Source organism: Bicyclus anynana, chromosome 5 (genome assembly GCF_947172395.1).
Source record: "Bicyclus anynana chromosome 5, ilBicAnyn1.1, whole genome shotgun sequence".
Taxonomy (NCBI): domain Eukaryota; kingdom Metazoa; phylum Arthropoda; class Insecta; order Lepidoptera; family Nymphalidae; genus Bicyclus; species Bicyclus anynana.
Window position 1 is genome coordinate 16,215,664 of NC_069087.1, and position 17,684 is coordinate 16,233,347.

Here is a 17,684-nt window from a genome sequence, read left to right on the forward strand (position 1 = left end):
ATATGACCTCTGCCTCCGATTCCGGAGGGTGTGAGTTCGAGTCCGGTCCGGGGCATGCACCTCCAACTTTTCAGTTGTGTGCATTTTAAGAAATTAAATATAACGTGTCTCAAACGGTGAAGGAAAAACATCGTGAGGAAACCTCCATACCAGAGAATTTTCTTAATTCTCTGCGTGTGTGAAGTCTGCCAATCCGCATTGGGCCAGCGTGGTAGACTATTGGCCTAACCCCTCTCATTCTGAGAGGAGACTCGAGCTCAGCAGTGAGCCGAATATGGGTTGATAACGATTATGTTTGGATGGCCTCCGTGGCGCAGTGGTAAGCGCGGTGGATTTACAGTACGAAGGTCCTCTGTTTGATCCCCGCCTGGGCCGATTGAGGTTTTCTTAATTGACTCAGGTCTGGCTGATGGGAGGCTTCGGCCGTGGCTAGTTACCACCCTACCGACAAAGGCGTACCGCCAAGCGATTTAGCGTTCCAGTACGATGTCGTGTAGAAACCGTAAGGGGTGTGGATTTTCATCCTACTCCTTTACCTAGTTAGTCCGCTTCCATCATAGATTACATTATCACTTACCATCATGTGAGATTGTAGTCCTGTAAAGAAGTGTGTGAAGTGTGTTACCTAGCAGTGCCGTCCTATTTAACGGTCATTGACGGCCTACTCGAAGCGAGCGGTTAATAGGATACATAAATAAACTTCAGTAGGTACAAATCTCAAAACGGCCAATTTCAGGTATTCTATACTAAATAGATTATCTATAGTAATTTTTGTTCAAAAATATTACTTACCATCAGGCCAAATTGTAGTCTTGTAAAGAGTAAAAATAATAATAATATATTAGCATTAAAAATTTAAGTTAAGATATTTGAGAGAAGTTATTTTGTTTATATGTATTTTTCATTTTAACGTAGGTAGGTAGCTAACTTGTGTTTTTTATTTTTTAGCTGACGGGGGACTTATCTAAGAACTTAACATGGCTAAACCAGGTAATAAATATTTTATGTTTAAGAAATTGAACATTGAAAAATATTTGTTTAAATTAGGTATTAATCAAATCTATACCTACTCTGTCTCAATAAACGGTAAAGGAAAAACATCGTGAGGAAACCTGCATAGTTACCTGAGAATTTTCTTAATTAGTGTGTGAAGTCTGCCAATCCAAAACCATTGTGTCAGCGTGGCGAACTATTGGCCTAACCCCTCTTATTCTAAACTCGTGCTCAGCAGTGAGCCGAATTTGGGATGATGACGAACGAAGCTTGTTTTCGGGGTAATCTCTGGATGTACTGAACCGATTTTGATAATTCTTTCACCAATAGCAAGAAACGTTAGTTGTTTGTATATTGCTATATTTTATCCGCATATTTCCTCGGAAATGGAAACTACGGAAAGAAACTGCGGGGCGTCTGCTATATAACTTTATCTTGGATGCTTTATAATTCATTTCATTGAATTAAAAGACAGACCACCTAAATTATAATAGACTGAAATTTTGCAAAATATAAATGTAAATAGCCTCAATAGCTCAACGGTAAGAACGGCCGGACTCATCACGGAGGGGTGGTGGTTCGATCCCCGCCCCGTTGTTCTACTGTCGTACCCACTCCTTATACAGTCTCTCCCGACTAGTTGGAGGGGAATAGGAATATTGGTCATATTATACAGATATGGCGAATATTCTTTAAAAAAAACATAACGAAATCCAAATCGGTACAATAGTTTTGAGTTAATCGTGGATTTACCTATTAGGTACCTACACATACGGGTCCAATACTAATCCTTGGCATGGCATGTCACTTTTAAATGTATATTTTTTATCTTGAACCTCAAATTGCTATTGCAACTTCGAGCAGACTAGAAATTAATAGGGTTTAAGTAGGTATATTTTTGCGTTAAGTCTTAGCACAGCGATGTTGTTCTGCAGCATTGTTAACGTTAAGTGCTTCCTTGAACGATGTCTATCTCACACAGCACTACTACTCTTTTCCAGGGTTACCAAGTCTACTGCTGTACAAGAGGGACGCCAGCCCTCCCTCGTGCGCGGTCATGATGCTCGGTGACATGCTTGGTCTCAACTTCGAATATAAAGAACCTGACCTCCTTAATCGAGGACACAAGAGCGAAGAGTTCAAAAAAGTACGTATTATAATTAGACGAAAGATTTCTTTGAAACTAATTCGCTAATATGCCTCAACCTACTAGTCAAGGGCTAACTTGTAAAGAATAAAAAAAAAAAATGTGATCCTATCAGAAATGAGGAGATCCGCAAAAGAACGAAAGTTACTGACATAGCCCCACAAGTAGCGAAACTGAAGTTCCTACACTAAGAAAAAAATTTAAATCCTGGACCGCCATACTCAAAATACTTACGTAGCAAACCAGGACATTATTACTCATAGGTACACTTGTAGCCGGCACCAACTCCATAATCCATTATATAACATGGTTTTGCAACTAAACGGCATAGTGTAAGTGAGTTGCACCATTACTAAAGTATATGACATCTATTTTAAGTATGCCGCACCAGTAGTAAGTACTAAGTACTCATTTGCAAGCTCCTTACGTAGTAGGTAAGTTATTTTTCTACGTGTAGCAATTAACGGGCCACATAGTTCAAAGAGCCGAAGGGTTTCCAAGTTCCTAGAATGGTGCACGTGCAAGTACACTTTTGGTCGACTACCCAATAAATGATCAGAAAACATTAAACTTATCAGGAGCCGCTGGTTGCAGATAGCTCAAGATCGTTGTTTGGAAGTTTTTGCAAAAGACCTATGACCATCAGCTGTGGAAGTCTTTCGGCTGTTATGATGATGAAAACTTAGTTCTGTTAAATATCAGGTGGAAGTTTTTAGACTTGATTGATGGTAATTTTTATTAATCTGTATTTTTTTAATTTCCAGATTAATCCAATGGGGACCATCCCGGTACTGCAAGATGGCGATTTCATTGTTTCCGAAAGGTGAATCTAAGTCTTCGAAAAGTGCGTGTGATGAATTATTATGGATCGAATCAGACATGAGGAAATCCGCAGAAGAACCAAACTTACTGACAAGTCTCAATGAGTCGCTAAGCTGAACTAGTTGGTAGGGCTCAAAGTTTGTAGAACTGATGAACGTTTGGGTCTCAAGGTGGTAAAATGGCGACCCTTAACCGGAAAGCGGGGTTGGTCGACCCCGCACTAGATATGGATTGGCAACATTAAACCTCAGAATACAGAAAACCACCAGAAGCCACGTTTAGATGTCATTCTATAGTGCGCAGTGTGTCCAAAAATTGTACACAACAGCCTGCACTCGTCGCAATTCTCACACGCGTAATGTTGCTAGTACATGAGGCTGTTAAATTTTTCCCTATTTTGTGGTAAAAATTTATAATGTTAAAAGGAAAACAATAAGTGTACAGTTCATCACATTCCAATGTTAACTTGTATGGTAAATAATAAAAACAGTGGGACCGGTTTTCTAGTGATTGCTAAGAGTCAGCAAGAAAATGAACTCTAAAAAATTTAAGACAAGGACAAATAAATAATAGATATAATAAGACGGTTATTATAAAACTTATCAACTAACAAACTAAAGAAATACATATTTACAATAATAATTTTATATATTCCATATAATTATATTATATTATTATTATAAATATGTATTTCAATCGCGTGCACAGTTATTATTATCTCGTCTTATTTCTCTAATTTTTATGTCTCTTAAAATTCAAGTATAAATAAGGCCATTTAATTGGTTTAATATCTTTTAAGAATGTGTTTTGAAGATAAAAATATTTTATTTAATCCTCTTGCTCAAACAAACAAGCAAACAAGTAGGTACACAAACAAACAAAAGACCAAACAAGCACACGAAAACAAAGAAATGTGCAAACAAACAGACAAGAACGAACGAACTTATTATAATATAGCACGCCATTGTTATTTGTAAAATTTTAAAGCTTTAATATTATTTTACACTTTCTTTATCTGCGCTGATTACCACAATTTTATTTCAACTTAATTGCCGGAACCTATGCCTACCTATTTAGTTGATTAATATTTTACATAAATAATAAATCCTTGAATTGAAATTAAAAGTAGGGAAAATCAAAACAATTACATTGGCAACACTTACAAAATGAAGTCATCGGTTTCTATGACAACTAAATTCACGTAAAAATTATTCATTATTTTAACATAAGAATATTTATTTGTGCTACTTACACGTGAAATGTGATCTTATTCAGTTTCTTTTTTTTACCAACGGCATTTTTACACGAAGGAATAGCACAAGACGGCTTAATTTAATTAAATTTGTCACCTGTATAGCACGTCAAACAACACGACAAACCAGAGTGAGTAATCGTAAAATGTGTAGTTTAAATGGCTTCACTTCTTTGCGCTATCACTCCTTCTGGTGGTTTTCTGTATTCTGAGCATTAAACATGTCAAATTCATAGACTAATTTATAGGTAACTAGCTTACGCCCTTAGCTCTTGTTAATCCAGATATGCAGCAAAATTCGTTCTTAAATAATTAAAAACAACCTCAATGCCAAATTTCGTTATTGCAAGTCAATCGGTTCGAGATTTTGTACTGATGATTGACCGACCATTCGCTTTTATATATTTAGTTATAGATAATAATTTATTTATTAATATATTGTTCAGTAACGCGATAATGAAGTACCTCCTCAACCAGTACGGCGGCAGTGCTCGCGAGCGCCTGTACCCCAGCGAGCCGCGCCAGCAGGCCGCCGTCGACCAGTGCCTGTTCTTTAACGCGGGGGTGCTGTTCAATCGACTAATGGCTGTTACGGTGAGGGTACTTCGATATTTTTTTAACAGACTCGGAAGTGTTTACAAAAATAATAAAACTTAAGTCGAACAAACGTTATGATTCACAACATTTGTAAACTGTAACAAAAATAAGACCCTAGAATGGCAGAGAATGACCTTGAGTGAAGTCACGCACTTGTGAACGTTGTGTGTAGGGTTAAAGGTACTGTTAACAAACATTCCCCTTTTCCACTCAAGTCACTCACCGCCTATCCCAAATAACCCATAAAGAATTACACAACAAGAAATGTGGACGGTTCGAACGCCACGAGCACACTGAAGCCGTCCGTACCGCAAATCGTTGCAACGCGGCGATAACATTTTTTTTAAACTATACTATCAGAACCCCACAGTCACACCCGTGTAGTTCCCATTCCCGTGGGAATACGGGGATAAAATACAGCCTCCGCTAGTACCTAGCAATGTAGCTGGCCATTGTTGTTGGTTGTGTGCATTGTTCTGCTATAATGATTTTTTCATTGGTGATTTTTTTTTTTAAATTGATCAAGTAGTTTTAACGCTTTTCAGTGCAAACAATCAAATCTTTAATTTATAATATCAATATAGATTTGCTAATAGCCAGAAAGACTGTCTTAGGAATCCAAGGTAATCCAAGTTTGATGAGACATATTGAACCGCTGCAATATCTGCTTACAAATAAAAAACCTCGTTCAAATTGGTTAACCCCAAAAAGACATGCAGCACAACTTACTTCTTTTCGCGTCAGGGGGCTAACAAGTTGCGAATAGCCCATCTCTAAGTTCAAAACTCACACAGTAAAAAAACATTTTTTAATCCATTACGCGATTTGTGCTCTCACGTATCCACAAACGTAAGAATGGTCGATAAAGTCACGCGCAAACCTGTTACACAAAACAAACGTTCGTTCAATTGATGAAAAACAAATTAACTTCTAGCTACCGACATTGTTTCACGGCTTGCCGGGACCATCGGCGCAGCAATTGGCCGATATCGAAGAGGCTTACTCTGTGGTAGAGGCTTATCTGAAAGACAACACATACATCGCAGGGGATCGCTTGACCATCGCGGATCTGTCGCTCGGCACCACTGTCAGCGCAGCGCAAGCTATACTAGAGATAAATAAAGACAAGTAAGGAGTCTATTATTTATGCAATTAGTTCTGATCACTTCACGGCTTAGTCTCTCACCACGTCACTTTGATGAAAGTCTGATAACTCATCTACTCAATGGTCCCTCATCACGAAATATCGAATACCGTTTGATGTACAAAGATAAAATTTGGCAGGGAAGTAGTTTATAGTTGTAAACTTCTGCTAAGAACGGATTTTGTGATAAGGCTTTAAGGAGGACTAAGAAAGGATGAAGTCGCGGCCACTAGTAATCATTTTTTTTAATACATATGACCAGTAGGTACTCTATGTTGCCTACAAATATCTATTCGTAAAGATGCTAAAACTGGGTGCGACATTAGTCCAACAACGGAGTCGAACTCAGGGCTTCCTGCCCCTATAGTCAAGTGGCACGTCGATTTTCTTTCTACGATCGCAAACGCTTCGAAAACTAAAAAAGTGTATGGGAATAACAGATCTTGATCACGTGACCTGTCGATAGCAAATGTCATTTCCATAGGTACATTTTTCTATTTGTCGAAGCGTTTGCGATCGTAGAAAGAGAATCGACAAGCCACTTGGCTTGGCAGGTCTTAAGTCCGGCTCTTTATAACCGTGAAACGTACTTTTACTAAGATGTAATTACCTACCGGAAAATATAGACACAGTAAATAATATAGGCTTAACACTCAATTTGATAAGGCGATTTAATAATTTATTTAAGGCGCTTTAACTTTCTTTTGAGTGAGGGGCCAAAGCGCATTATGTTATAGCGTTTCTTCATCTATACTAATATTATAAAGCTGAAGAGTTTGTTTGTTTGTTTATTTGCTTGAACCCGCTAATCTCAGGAAGTACTGGTCCGATTTGAAAAATTATTTCAGTGAAAAACATTTACATTACATTATCCCCGTAGCTAGTTTATTATTAGCTAGCGGACGTTCGCAACTGCCTCACCGGATATTTCAGTTTTCTTCTAAAACCCGCCGGAAGCATGGATTTTTCCGGGATATAACCTCCCCTATCATCCAGTGAAACTCTTATTTAAATCGGTTTGGACGTTTCTAAGATTAGCTCAGTCAAACAGATAGTCAGACAAAAATAAAAAAAATCTTATTTGTATTTTGGTATCGTATAAACTACAAGCACTTGACAACATAGTTATTCTGAAATCACAGACAGACGCTTCAATTTTATTTATATGTATTGACTAGCTGACGCCGCGCGGTTTTACCCGCGTGGTTCTCGTTCCCATAGGAATACGGGGATAATATATAGCCTATAGCCTTCCTTGATAAATCTACTACTGAAAGAATTTTTCAAATCGGATTAGTAGTTCCTGAGATTAGCGCGTTCAATCAAACAAACAAACTCTTCAGCTTTATATATTTGTATAGATAACACGTGTAAATACAAATGTCTACAGTATATCAGTACTATTTTGTTCTAGATTTCCCCGAAGTTACGAGTGGTTAACAAAATTGCACAATGAAGAAGTGTTCAAGAAAATCAACAACCCTGGTGCTGCTTTGTTTGGGAGATCTATGAATTCATTTTGGCGAAAAAACAAGAAATGAGTCGTCTTATAAACTAGTACTATACAAAAAGCCTAATGTACAAATGTATAGAGTCTATTGGATATTACTCTAAAATAATTTCCATTGTAAAAAAAAAATATCTTTAGTAGTAAATTACACACAGAGATTACATTTACTTCTCGGCGAAGTTATTTGTGTGCATTTTAATAGATAATATTAAAAGTGTTTTACAGAATATAATCACTATAATGTTATAATTGTTTTATTAATATTAGTTCCATTTCCCATTAGTCCTAGTCTTTAGCCACCTACGAGTACCTGTATTTCAGTCCCTTTTAAGTTCTAACCACCAATGTGCTGTCTCTGAGACCGCTGATATAGATTAAATACTTGATTAAAGTTAATATTATACTTGTATACATATAGACACATATATTTAACGGACGTCTTAAACCTGATCACGTGATAAAAGTGATCTGTAAATCGTGAAACTTTAAGGATTAATGATTTTTGGTATACTTACACTAAGAATAACTCTTCAAATTGAGAATAAATATTCTCTTTTAGGTATTTAAAATTCAAATATCCTAGGTAAGTATTTGAACTTTGAATTATTCGTACCATTCAAGTAAAATAATAGGGATGATGATAGTTTTTAAATTATATATAAATTAGGGGTAACTATGCTAATAGTAAAGCAATTTTGTGAAAGTAACAGGGTATCTGCGATCATTACTTTCGAAGCTACAGGGATTTAAAAGGTTATGTTTGCAGCACTGACACATATCCCTGAAAAACGCCCCATACAAAATGGCATGAATTAACGGTTATGTCTATAGTTCATTTATTGTTTTTTTAAATTTTTAATAATCTTGTTTTTTTGGCAAACATCCAGACAAACTTTGCTTTTTACGTAAGTATAAATTGATTAATATTGATATTATTTACCAGAATGTCTAATAAAAATCAATATATTCAACCCTAGTCATCACATCCCCATTAGTTTAATGTTGATAACTTGATAAGCATAATAGTTTTATTTTAAAAAAATGAAACTCACTGTGAAAATTACATTAAAAGAATGAGAGTTCAAAATTTGGTTTAAAACATAAAAAATATTGAAATTTTTTAGATTAGATAGTTGATCAAGATTATGTATTTATCAGGCTAGATTAGTTAAGTATATAATATTAGAATGATGTAATTCATTCTAATATTATATGTATAATAGGTATGAAAATGGAACTCTTTTTGTCTGTTTGTCATATTTTCCAGGAAATCCACTAAATTTTGGTATTTGATATAAAAAAAATAATTAGAAAGAAAAATGTTATCTTCAAATCTTGGATAGTAGGTAGGTACATCATACCTACTATATTTTGTCATAGAAGACTTAAAACATTTAAAGGGCTAAAATAAATAATAAAAAGTTTGTATTTTTTGATATAGGTCTCTAATACTGAAGTTGATTTACGTTCAAATTTATTAACAATTGTTTTTGTTTTCTTAATTTAACATTAAGTACGTTGTTCTGTTCAGTGTTTTTTTGTAAATTTGTAATTAAATGAGTAATGAATAATAAAAAATAATTGAAGATGGCGGCGCGAAGCTGTATGTTTATTATAATAGAGCAACACATCTTGATATCATAAATTGTACACAATTTTGGACTTTATGCCCAGGGCATAAGTTTCTAAATCGAACGTGGCCCATGGAGAGTTGTTCTGTTTGATTACTCGATTACCTTTATACTTGTTTATCGCATCACTGTTCGAACAGAAGTGAACGGAATCACAGGTATGTTTTATTGTATCTGATTGTATATCATACGTTAACGTTAGCTATTTCAGTTTATATTCGTTTATTAAAAAGAAAATATTTTATTTCGATAAATAATTTTGAATTTTAATTTATTTTTTGTCTAAGTAAGTAACCTATTAGCCATTTTCTTCAATTTGTCCGCTATTTTGCCATATTGTTTTGTGTGTGAATACGTTTAATTCAGCGTATGTAATGTCTTTTATGTGTTTATAGTATAGTCAAACACATATTATAAAGTATAAAATCTTTGCATATAGTGCCGTCCTATTTAACGGTCATTGTTCTATCTAAGCGAGTGGGTGATGTATGACTTAAATAAACTTTTGTTTAAATCTCTAAACATTCATTAGGTACCTACTCAAAATGACCAATGACGGATATTATGATACATCTATGATTAATAGATACTTAGTATGATTTTTGGTTCATCAAAAGTTGTAAATAATTTCTACTGGTGTTATTTTATTATATTTTCAATGTAGGTACCTACCTAACTTGTATTTTCTTTTTTTTAGCAAAGAAGGACTTAACTTAGAACTGAACATGGCTAAACAAGGTAATATATATTTTATTTTATGTTACTTAATTATAGATTGTATAAAAAATTTTAATAAAAAAAAACAACCTGCCTGATAATCCTAAATCTTTATGATTTAAACGAAATTATGATTTAAAAATAAATGGAGATCCCGCGAATTGATAACCTCCTTCTTTTTTAAAGTCGGTTAATAAAAATATTTGGTACTTACCGATTTTTGTACTTTATTGTATGTTACTGGTTCCTGTTATGTAAGCTCGTAAGTTAGTGAAACCTGTCCGACGGAAGATTTTGTACTTATACTGTTTTTTAGTTTAACGAAATGTAACTTTTTTTTAACTTTAAGTATCTAAATTTTATAATAATAATTTATTTATTAATTAGAAAGCAGGTTTACAAACGGCTGTATTTATATTGGTCATGACTTTTGATGATCGTTGATCCTATACCTACCTACTTAATGCGTGAAACTGTAACAAATAGACGAACACACGATGCGATGTGATGTGTACCTACATCGAATTAATAATATCAGCAATGATAATTTTTGGCCATTGTTCAAAATTGCAAGATTGTATGTGTTTTCCATAAAAACTTATAACAGAATAAACCTTGTACCTTGTAAGTACATACAATCTTTGTACAATCAATGTCTTTCCTATGACGAAACAGAGGAACTTTTAAGGTCCTACAAGTAACCTTTCTTTCACACAATCATGATCTCCGTAAACTACACTGGTTCTGAACACCACACCCACACGCACGAACACACACACACACACACTCACACATACACGCACACATAAACACACACACACAAAACACATACACGCATACACTAACACACTCAATCACGTACCACTTTTTCACAAATTGTATAAAAAAAAATTATGTTTTATAACAAAGCTTGTACGAGTATGCATGTCATGTACCTCTGTAGAAGGGCGTTGATCACCACAACACAGTTATAACTTTTGTGGGATCACCGTCACCTTTTTGTTTTATGTACTTTTTAAACTGCTCAAATAAAAAACTTTTTAAACTTTAATCACCATATAAAGAACATGACAATATATTTACACTTATAATAGTGACTAGACTATTATGTATCTAATAGCGTACGTAAGTTGTAGGTATGGTTGATTGTGTTGATTATTTAATGTAATCATTCAGATCAGTAAGCAACTATTTAAAAAAAACTGTGTAGATATTTGATCAAGCTTCACTTGAGTAAAATAATGATAGTATACCTACCAAAATAAGTACCTAAGCGATTTTCATGCAGTTTTTCGTAAATATTTACTAGCGGACGCCCGTGACTTCGTCCGCATGTAATCATTCAGATCAATAAGCAACTATTTAAAAAAAACTGTGTAGATATTAGATCAAACTTTATTTGGGTAAAATAATGATAGTATACCTACCGAAACTAAATAAGTACCTAAGCGATTTTCATGCAGTTTTTCGTAAACATTTACTATAGTATGCGCGTTATCATCTGAGTCGTCCGGTCATAAAAGTCAAAAAAGATAGGAATGTGCAGCGCGCCTACCTGCGCACCCTAATTATCGATAAACGGCTACCTGCGCACGTGCTAATGATGAGTCAATAATGATTTGGACGATTCTGATTGGTCGGTTTCTAATGTAATTGCATTGCGTATTTTTTTTGCTATAAATGTGTTTACTGCAATTAAATAAATACATTCATGTGTTACTCGTTGCGCACTATGGATACTTTATTTTCTAACGTTGATCTGAAGAAATTACATGGCGATATTAGCCCTCAAGCTCGAACACTGATTCACAACGTATTCCTGTTTCTCAATGAATTGAAAAGTGATCCGAATAAAGTGGCTTCTCTAAATTTCAACAAACCACGTGAAATGGCCGCATTTGTTTGTGGTGTGAGCAGAGCGACAGTGGACCGAATCAAGACGGAAGTATCACAATCAGGCAGTACCTGTATACCAAGAACAAATTTTAAGAATTTTAAGAATAATTAATTTGGGCACAAGTAAAGGGAGAAGTTGCGAAGAATAATAATACCTTCAAGATAGCAGATGTCGAAAATCACCTCCACCGAGCCATAGAAAATGTCACACGAGAAGACTGGGCCAAATGTGTTAGGCATGCCGAAGAACTTCAAAACAAAGATTTACAAAAAGCTCTAATTAGAGATCACGCGCCGCTTATAATAAATTTGGCAGAAGACGAAGATTCTGATGATGAAGACTCAGATGAAGATTAATTTTATTTAGTTAATAATTATATAATATGAAATATGTATTATATTAAATCAAATATTGTTAATTTTTTTAATTTTGTGAACAAGATACGATAATAAACTTTACTTATCGATAATATGTCTTTCATTGTTACACCCTTCACTAGACGGCTCCATAAGACCCATAAGTGCAAGCGAGATAGATATAGAGAAATGATTTATGGCCCTAAGACTCAGTTGTTAACGCGCGTACTATAGCGGACGCCCGTGACTTCGTCCGCGTGATTGTTGCCCCCTACCCTACTCCTACCATACATCTACCCTACCATACCTCTACTCAACCCTACTCTTATCCTACCTCTAACCTACCCCTACCCTAAGTATCCTATGTCCGTCTCCTGGTTCTTAATTAAGTAGGTACCTTTTTGCCAATTTTCAACCAAATCGATCCAGCTACCACGGATAGTTACCACCCTACAGGCAAAAACGTACCGCTAAGCGATTAGCGTTCCGAAACGATGTTATGTAGAAACCGATAGGGGTGTGGACTTTCATCCTACCCCTAATAAGTTAGCCAGCTTCCATCTTAGAATGCATAATCACTTGAGTGAGATTGTAGTCAAGGTCTGTCTAACTTCTAAATAATAAAAAACATAGCACTACTACTCTTTTCCAGGGTTACCACGTCTACTGCTGTACAAGAGGGACGCCAGCCCGCCGTCCTGCGCAGTCATGATGCTCGGTGACATGCTCGGTCTCAACTTTGAATATAAAGAACCCGATCTTCTTGGTTTGGAACACAAAAGCGCAGACTTTAAAAAGGTATCTATACTCAATATAAATAATATTATGTAATAATCATTATTTATTGAATATTAGACGAAGAGGAAACTTGAGTGTGCAATATGTAATTTGGTGGTTACAAATGGTTCTGGATCTCAGATTCTGGAAAAGTTAGGAGACTGATATTTGGGTAAATGATATTCCAAAGTGTTAGCTTCGTTATGACTATACAAAATACACAATTTGTAAAACTTTTCTCGATAGTTTATTTTTTTTAAAAATACATGTTTTGCTCACATTTTGCTTTCAATCTCAGGAAAAGCTAACTTATTTTCTTAAATTTTTGTTTTGTATAGAAAAGTAGGTATATATCTTGAACATGGCCATTTTGTTTTTCGTTATGTTGTTTAATTTACTTGCAATTAGGTAAAAATGGTTTTGGCGCTCACGTCATAAAATTTGCGTCGCGCGTCAATCGCTCCGTGCTTTTCACTCACGTGAAAGTCATAATTCGGCGTTTCGCTTGCGCTTCGAATTTTATCCATATCGTACCGACACTCTTAAGTGGTTCTGCTGCACTCAGTCATAGCTTTGTAAATCGAAAAATACTGTTTAAGTTTAGAGTACCTATCAACGGCGAAGAAATCACACAGGCGGGTAACCTTTTAAAAATTCATACATACATATTTATTATTGTAATTAATACATGCATATTGTATATGTATGGATGTATGAGAAATAAAGAATTTGTATCAAGCGGTATGAATTTCCTTTTCTTTGGGACGGCTAACCTTCGTCAAAATTCCATCCTTCGCCACTGGTACCTATTTATAGTTGAAGATCCGATCGAAGATCGATCTTCACCCATCTGTTTAATGGATAAAAATTATATATTAAGTAAAAAAATATATTGCAAGTAGGTTGCCTAAAAAATTCCTCATTTATTTATAGTATAAAATACAATATAAGTATAAAATACAAAACATTATTAACTAGTCAAATTATTATTAACTATCATTAATTATAGTTTGGCCAGGAGTTTTTGAGGAAACCTATTCGCAATTTATTTTTTAACGTATTAAATATTTTGATTTACATACAACACTTTTTGACTTGTTGAGTAGGTATTCGCGATATATTTTTATCGTACCTACTAAATTTTATATGATATAAAACACTTATCATCCATTTTTTTTTGCATTTTAATATTTTTACTCTAAAATTTCCAGATAAATCCAATGGGAACTATCCCGGTACTGCAAGATGGCGATTTCGTTGTGTCCGAAAGGTGATACAGTTTTTATAATAGATCCTAGTAGGTTTTGATCAAAATTCCTTACGTGCTTACCACCTGGCCTTTGATTCAGAGGACGTAGATTCGAATCCGGTCCTGGGAATGCACCTCCAACTTTTCAGTTATGTGCATTTTAAACTCGTGTTCAAAAGTCAGCCGAATATGGGTTGCTAATGATGATAATGATGACAAAAATCCTCAATCTACGTGCAAGAAGCGAGTTACGCTTGTAGTTTATCTGCGATATCGTATCAGAAATGAGCAGAAGAACAAAACTTACCGAGCACAACAAGTTGCAAATCTAAAGTGGCAAAAGCATGTACTTATACTAGGTACTTATACTTATAAGTAGTAAGTATTAAGTACTTAAAACTTGTACTTAATACTTGTAGGTACTCAATACTTATACTTAATACTTGTAGGTACTCAATACTTATACTTAATACTTGTACTTAATACTAGTGCTTGTACGTATTAAGTACTTAAAACTTGTACTTAATACTTGTAGGTACTCAATACTTATACTTAATACTTGTACTTAATACTTGTAGGTACTCAATACTTATACTTAATACTTGTACTTAATACTAGTGCTTGTACTTGTACTTAATACTTGTGCTTGTACTTGTACTTATACAACAAACACATTAGAAATGAAGGTAGCAGGCACATGTCATTTCATTACTTGTTTATTTTAAATTATGTAGGTATTGTTGGTTACAAAATGTTATTCAAAATATATTAACTAGGTATATCTAGGTATTCTAAGCTTATTGATCTTTATTTTCATTAATTTAAAATTAATAGCGATGTATACCCAAGTTTTTAATTTGTTTGTTGGTAAACACACATTACACATTAAGTAGGGCTTAGGGTTCGAAGAGCAGATAGACCCAAGGTGCTAAAATGGTGACCAAGCACCGGAAAAAAGGCAATGGTGATATAGATGGCTCGAAACCGTGCTGATTGGAAGTCCATTTAAAAGGCCTGTCTAGTGAACGAAGGTCCATCGGCTGTTAATGATGATGAGAATGATGTTGTGAACAACCTTGCGGAGGTATTGGACCTTATGACCCTAATAATAAGGTCCATAACATTATAAATGCATGTTTCAGTCACGCGATAATGAAGTACCTCCTCAACCAGTACGGCGGCAGTGCTCGCGAACGCCTGTACCCCAGCGAGCCGCGCCAACAGGCAGCCGTCGACCAGTGCCTGTTCTTTAGCGCTGGGGTGCTGTTTAACCGACTCAAAGTTGTTGCGGTGAGGGTAGTTTCATATTATTCCACTTGCTCGCAATATGTGCAATATGCTCGTTAAAGTATTTAATGAAGAATGTCTTAAATGTAGGACAAGTTGAAAAAGTGTATCTTAGTGTTAAATAAAAGTTAAAATCTCACAAAATTGTAGCTAATGGCTAATGTGGGTATGACAACAAAGAAGTTTAACGATGCCAAATAAAAAACAATATTAAAAGAAATATTAAGCGCTCCTTACATCTATTCTTAGAAGTTTATTCAATGGTTGCGTATATAAAGAATGTTGGGGAGTATTCCATATCTCTGGGGTTTTGTTCAAGGAACATGTGTTCTGAAATGAATATTTTGAGAGTAAATAATATTTTATTTCTTTTGTAAATAAATCTTAAATTGTGTCCCTCATCTTTATATTACGACGTAGCCAAACAAATAAAAAATCATTGATAAATATCATGAAGTACCTCGTCGATATCGAGAAGGTTGCAACTCGTACCACCACGATCGAAATAAGTTTTCCATAATGGTAAAAGCATTATTTTGTTTGACAATAATGAAAATCAACCCCTTTCTTACATAAAGGCATGTGTTGCATGAATAGTCAGAATTATTTGAATTATTATTTTGTATATACAAATATATAAATCAAATTATTATTTGATTAAAATATTTGTTTTATACCTATATTAAATAAAATAGAATAAAATATTATTATTTCTAGCTACCAACACTGTTGCACGGCTTACCGGGGCCATCGGAGCAGCAATTGGCCGATATCGAAGAGGCGTACTCTGTGGTGGAGGCTTATCTGAAGGACAACAAATACATCGCAGGGGATCGCTTGACCATCGCGGACCTGTCGCTCGGCACTACTATCAGCGCAGCGCAAGCTATACTAGAGATAAATAAAGACAAGTAAGATTATTGTTAAATGTTTATGTACTGTAGGAAATAGTAGTCTGAGACGGATATGACGTCGCTCGATCTTGTGTTGTCTCGTGTCTACGCTAGGTGGCGCGTACCAACACAACCGTTTCCGTGAACAGTAGGAATTATTAAGTGCGGGCCGTTGGGTTTGTGATATAAGGCGCTCGCCGTACAGTCTTCTCGTGGCGTTCGACCCGTCCACAATTTTTGTTGTGTAATCCTTCAAGAGTTATTTGGGATAGGTTATAGGTTACTTGGAATAGGCGGGAAGAATGGCTTGAGCAGTGAATGGTGAGTGCTAGTCGGAAGGGATCCCTTAAACCTGCACCTGGAGTCACAAGCCTCTGGGAATACACAAGGTATTCATTGCCATTCTACATCTTCATTTTTGTTTACAGTTTGATTTGTTAATTAAGTACTGACAAATATTGTGAATCATACATAACTAATTTTTGTAATCCACTTCTGAGTCTGCTAAAAGTACAGTTTGATGCAAACTTTATGGGGTTTCGGAACGTCGTGCGCTAAGTTGTGCGATACAAGAATTTAGGTATCATCGGTAATATAGCAGCGCGGCGACAAAAAATCGCCTCACTGGATTTTATCGTACTTTATGTACGACCAGCGCGTGGTGACATCCGCATGATGAGTAGATATTTTTACCACGGACGTAATCGCGTGCGTCCGCTATACGTGTTGTTCCTACCCTAGTTACATGAGGCTAGACTAACCACATAGAGACATAGGTCTTAATATGTCTATAGTTTGGCAAATTCGTTGGTAACACTCCCGATGGTCCGCAAGGGCCAGGAGGGGAGTAGCGATGCCCCGCGCGCACGACTTCATACCCGCGTAATACTTACATTTGCCCGCGCGCACGACTTCACATCCACGCAGTCGTTCCCTCCGTCGCCCGCATATCATGGGAGTGTCATCAACAAACTTGCCAAGCTATAGTTGAAGGGTAATAGCGTTTTCATTATCAATATTGATCGATATAGAAGAGCTAAATTTGCCGCTTTAAATTTGTATTTTTTTTTATTTACACCCATTTTTTTTTTCTAGATTTCCCCGTAGTTACGAGTGGTTAACGAAATTACACAATGAAGAAGTGTTCAAGAAAATCAACAACCCTGGTGCTGCTTTGTTTGGAAAAATTATACATGCGTTTTGGCAGAAAAATAAAAAATGAAATTCGTTGTACATAATACAAAAATTCGTTGTTGGTACATTAATATAGCTACAAATAGTATAAAAAGAGAAGTTACTTTTACTTTCTCTGCGAAGTGTTTTGTATGTTGTATTAATTTTATTAAATAATGAAATAGGTAATTATAGGTAATAGTTTAATTAATATTAGTTCCATTACCTTACCTCGTTAA

At 35.3% G+C, this 17,684-nt stretch overlaps 2 protein-coding genes across 2 annotated transcripts; both read left to right on the forward strand.

Moving 5' to 3' along the window:
* The first annotated feature begins 948 nt into the window (after positions 1-948).
* On the forward strand, positions 949-7,510 carry LOC112043819 (glutathione S-transferase 1-like). The gene is made up of 6 exons (XM_024079423.2): positions 949-990; positions 1,995-2,140; positions 2,905-2,963; positions 4,661-4,808; positions 5,746-5,939; positions 7,370-7,510. The coding sequence occupies exons 1-6, from the start codon at positions 978-980 to the stop codon at positions 7,494-7,496; spliced, it is 687 nt and encodes a 228-aa protein (XP_023935191.2). The 5' UTR covers positions 949-977; the 3' UTR covers positions 7,497-7,510.
* Positions 7,511-9,793: 2,283 nt separating this feature from the next.
* LOC112043854 (glutathione S-transferase 1) lies at positions 9,794-17,502 on the forward strand. Its single transcript, XM_052881802.1, has 6 exons — positions 9,794-9,834; positions 12,719-12,864; positions 14,055-14,113; positions 15,235-15,382; positions 16,097-16,290; positions 17,368-17,502. The coding sequence occupies exons 1-6, from the start codon at positions 9,822-9,824 to the stop codon at positions 17,492-17,494; spliced, it is 687 nt and encodes a 228-aa protein (XP_052737762.1). The 5' UTR covers positions 9,794-9,821; the 3' UTR covers positions 17,495-17,502.
* The last annotated feature ends 182 nt before the right edge of the window (positions 17,503-17,684 follow it).

What these genes read in the sequence shown, in the direction of transcription:
- LOC112043819 (XM_024079423.2), top strand. An exon ending in GATTTCATTGTTTCCGAAAG is followed by an intron (nt 2,964 to 4,660) that starts GTGAATCTAAGT and finishes TATATTGTTCAG; the next exon opens with TAACGCGATAATGAAGTACC. An exon ending in CTAGAGATAAATAAAGACAA is followed by an intron (nt 5,940 to 7,369) that starts GTAAGGAGTCTA and finishes ATTTTGTTCTAG; the next exon opens with ATTTCCCCGAAGTTACGAGT.
- LOC112043854 (XM_052881802.1), top strand. An exon ending in GATTTCGTTGTGTCCGAAAG is followed by an intron (nt 14,114 to 15,234) that starts GTGATACAGTTT and finishes TGCATGTTTCAG; the next exon opens with TCACGCGATAATGAAGTACC. An exon ending in CTAGAGATAAATAAAGACAA is followed by an intron (nt 16,291 to 17,367) that starts GTAAGATTATTG and finishes TTTTTTTTCTAG; the next exon opens with ATTTCCCCGTAGTTACGAGT.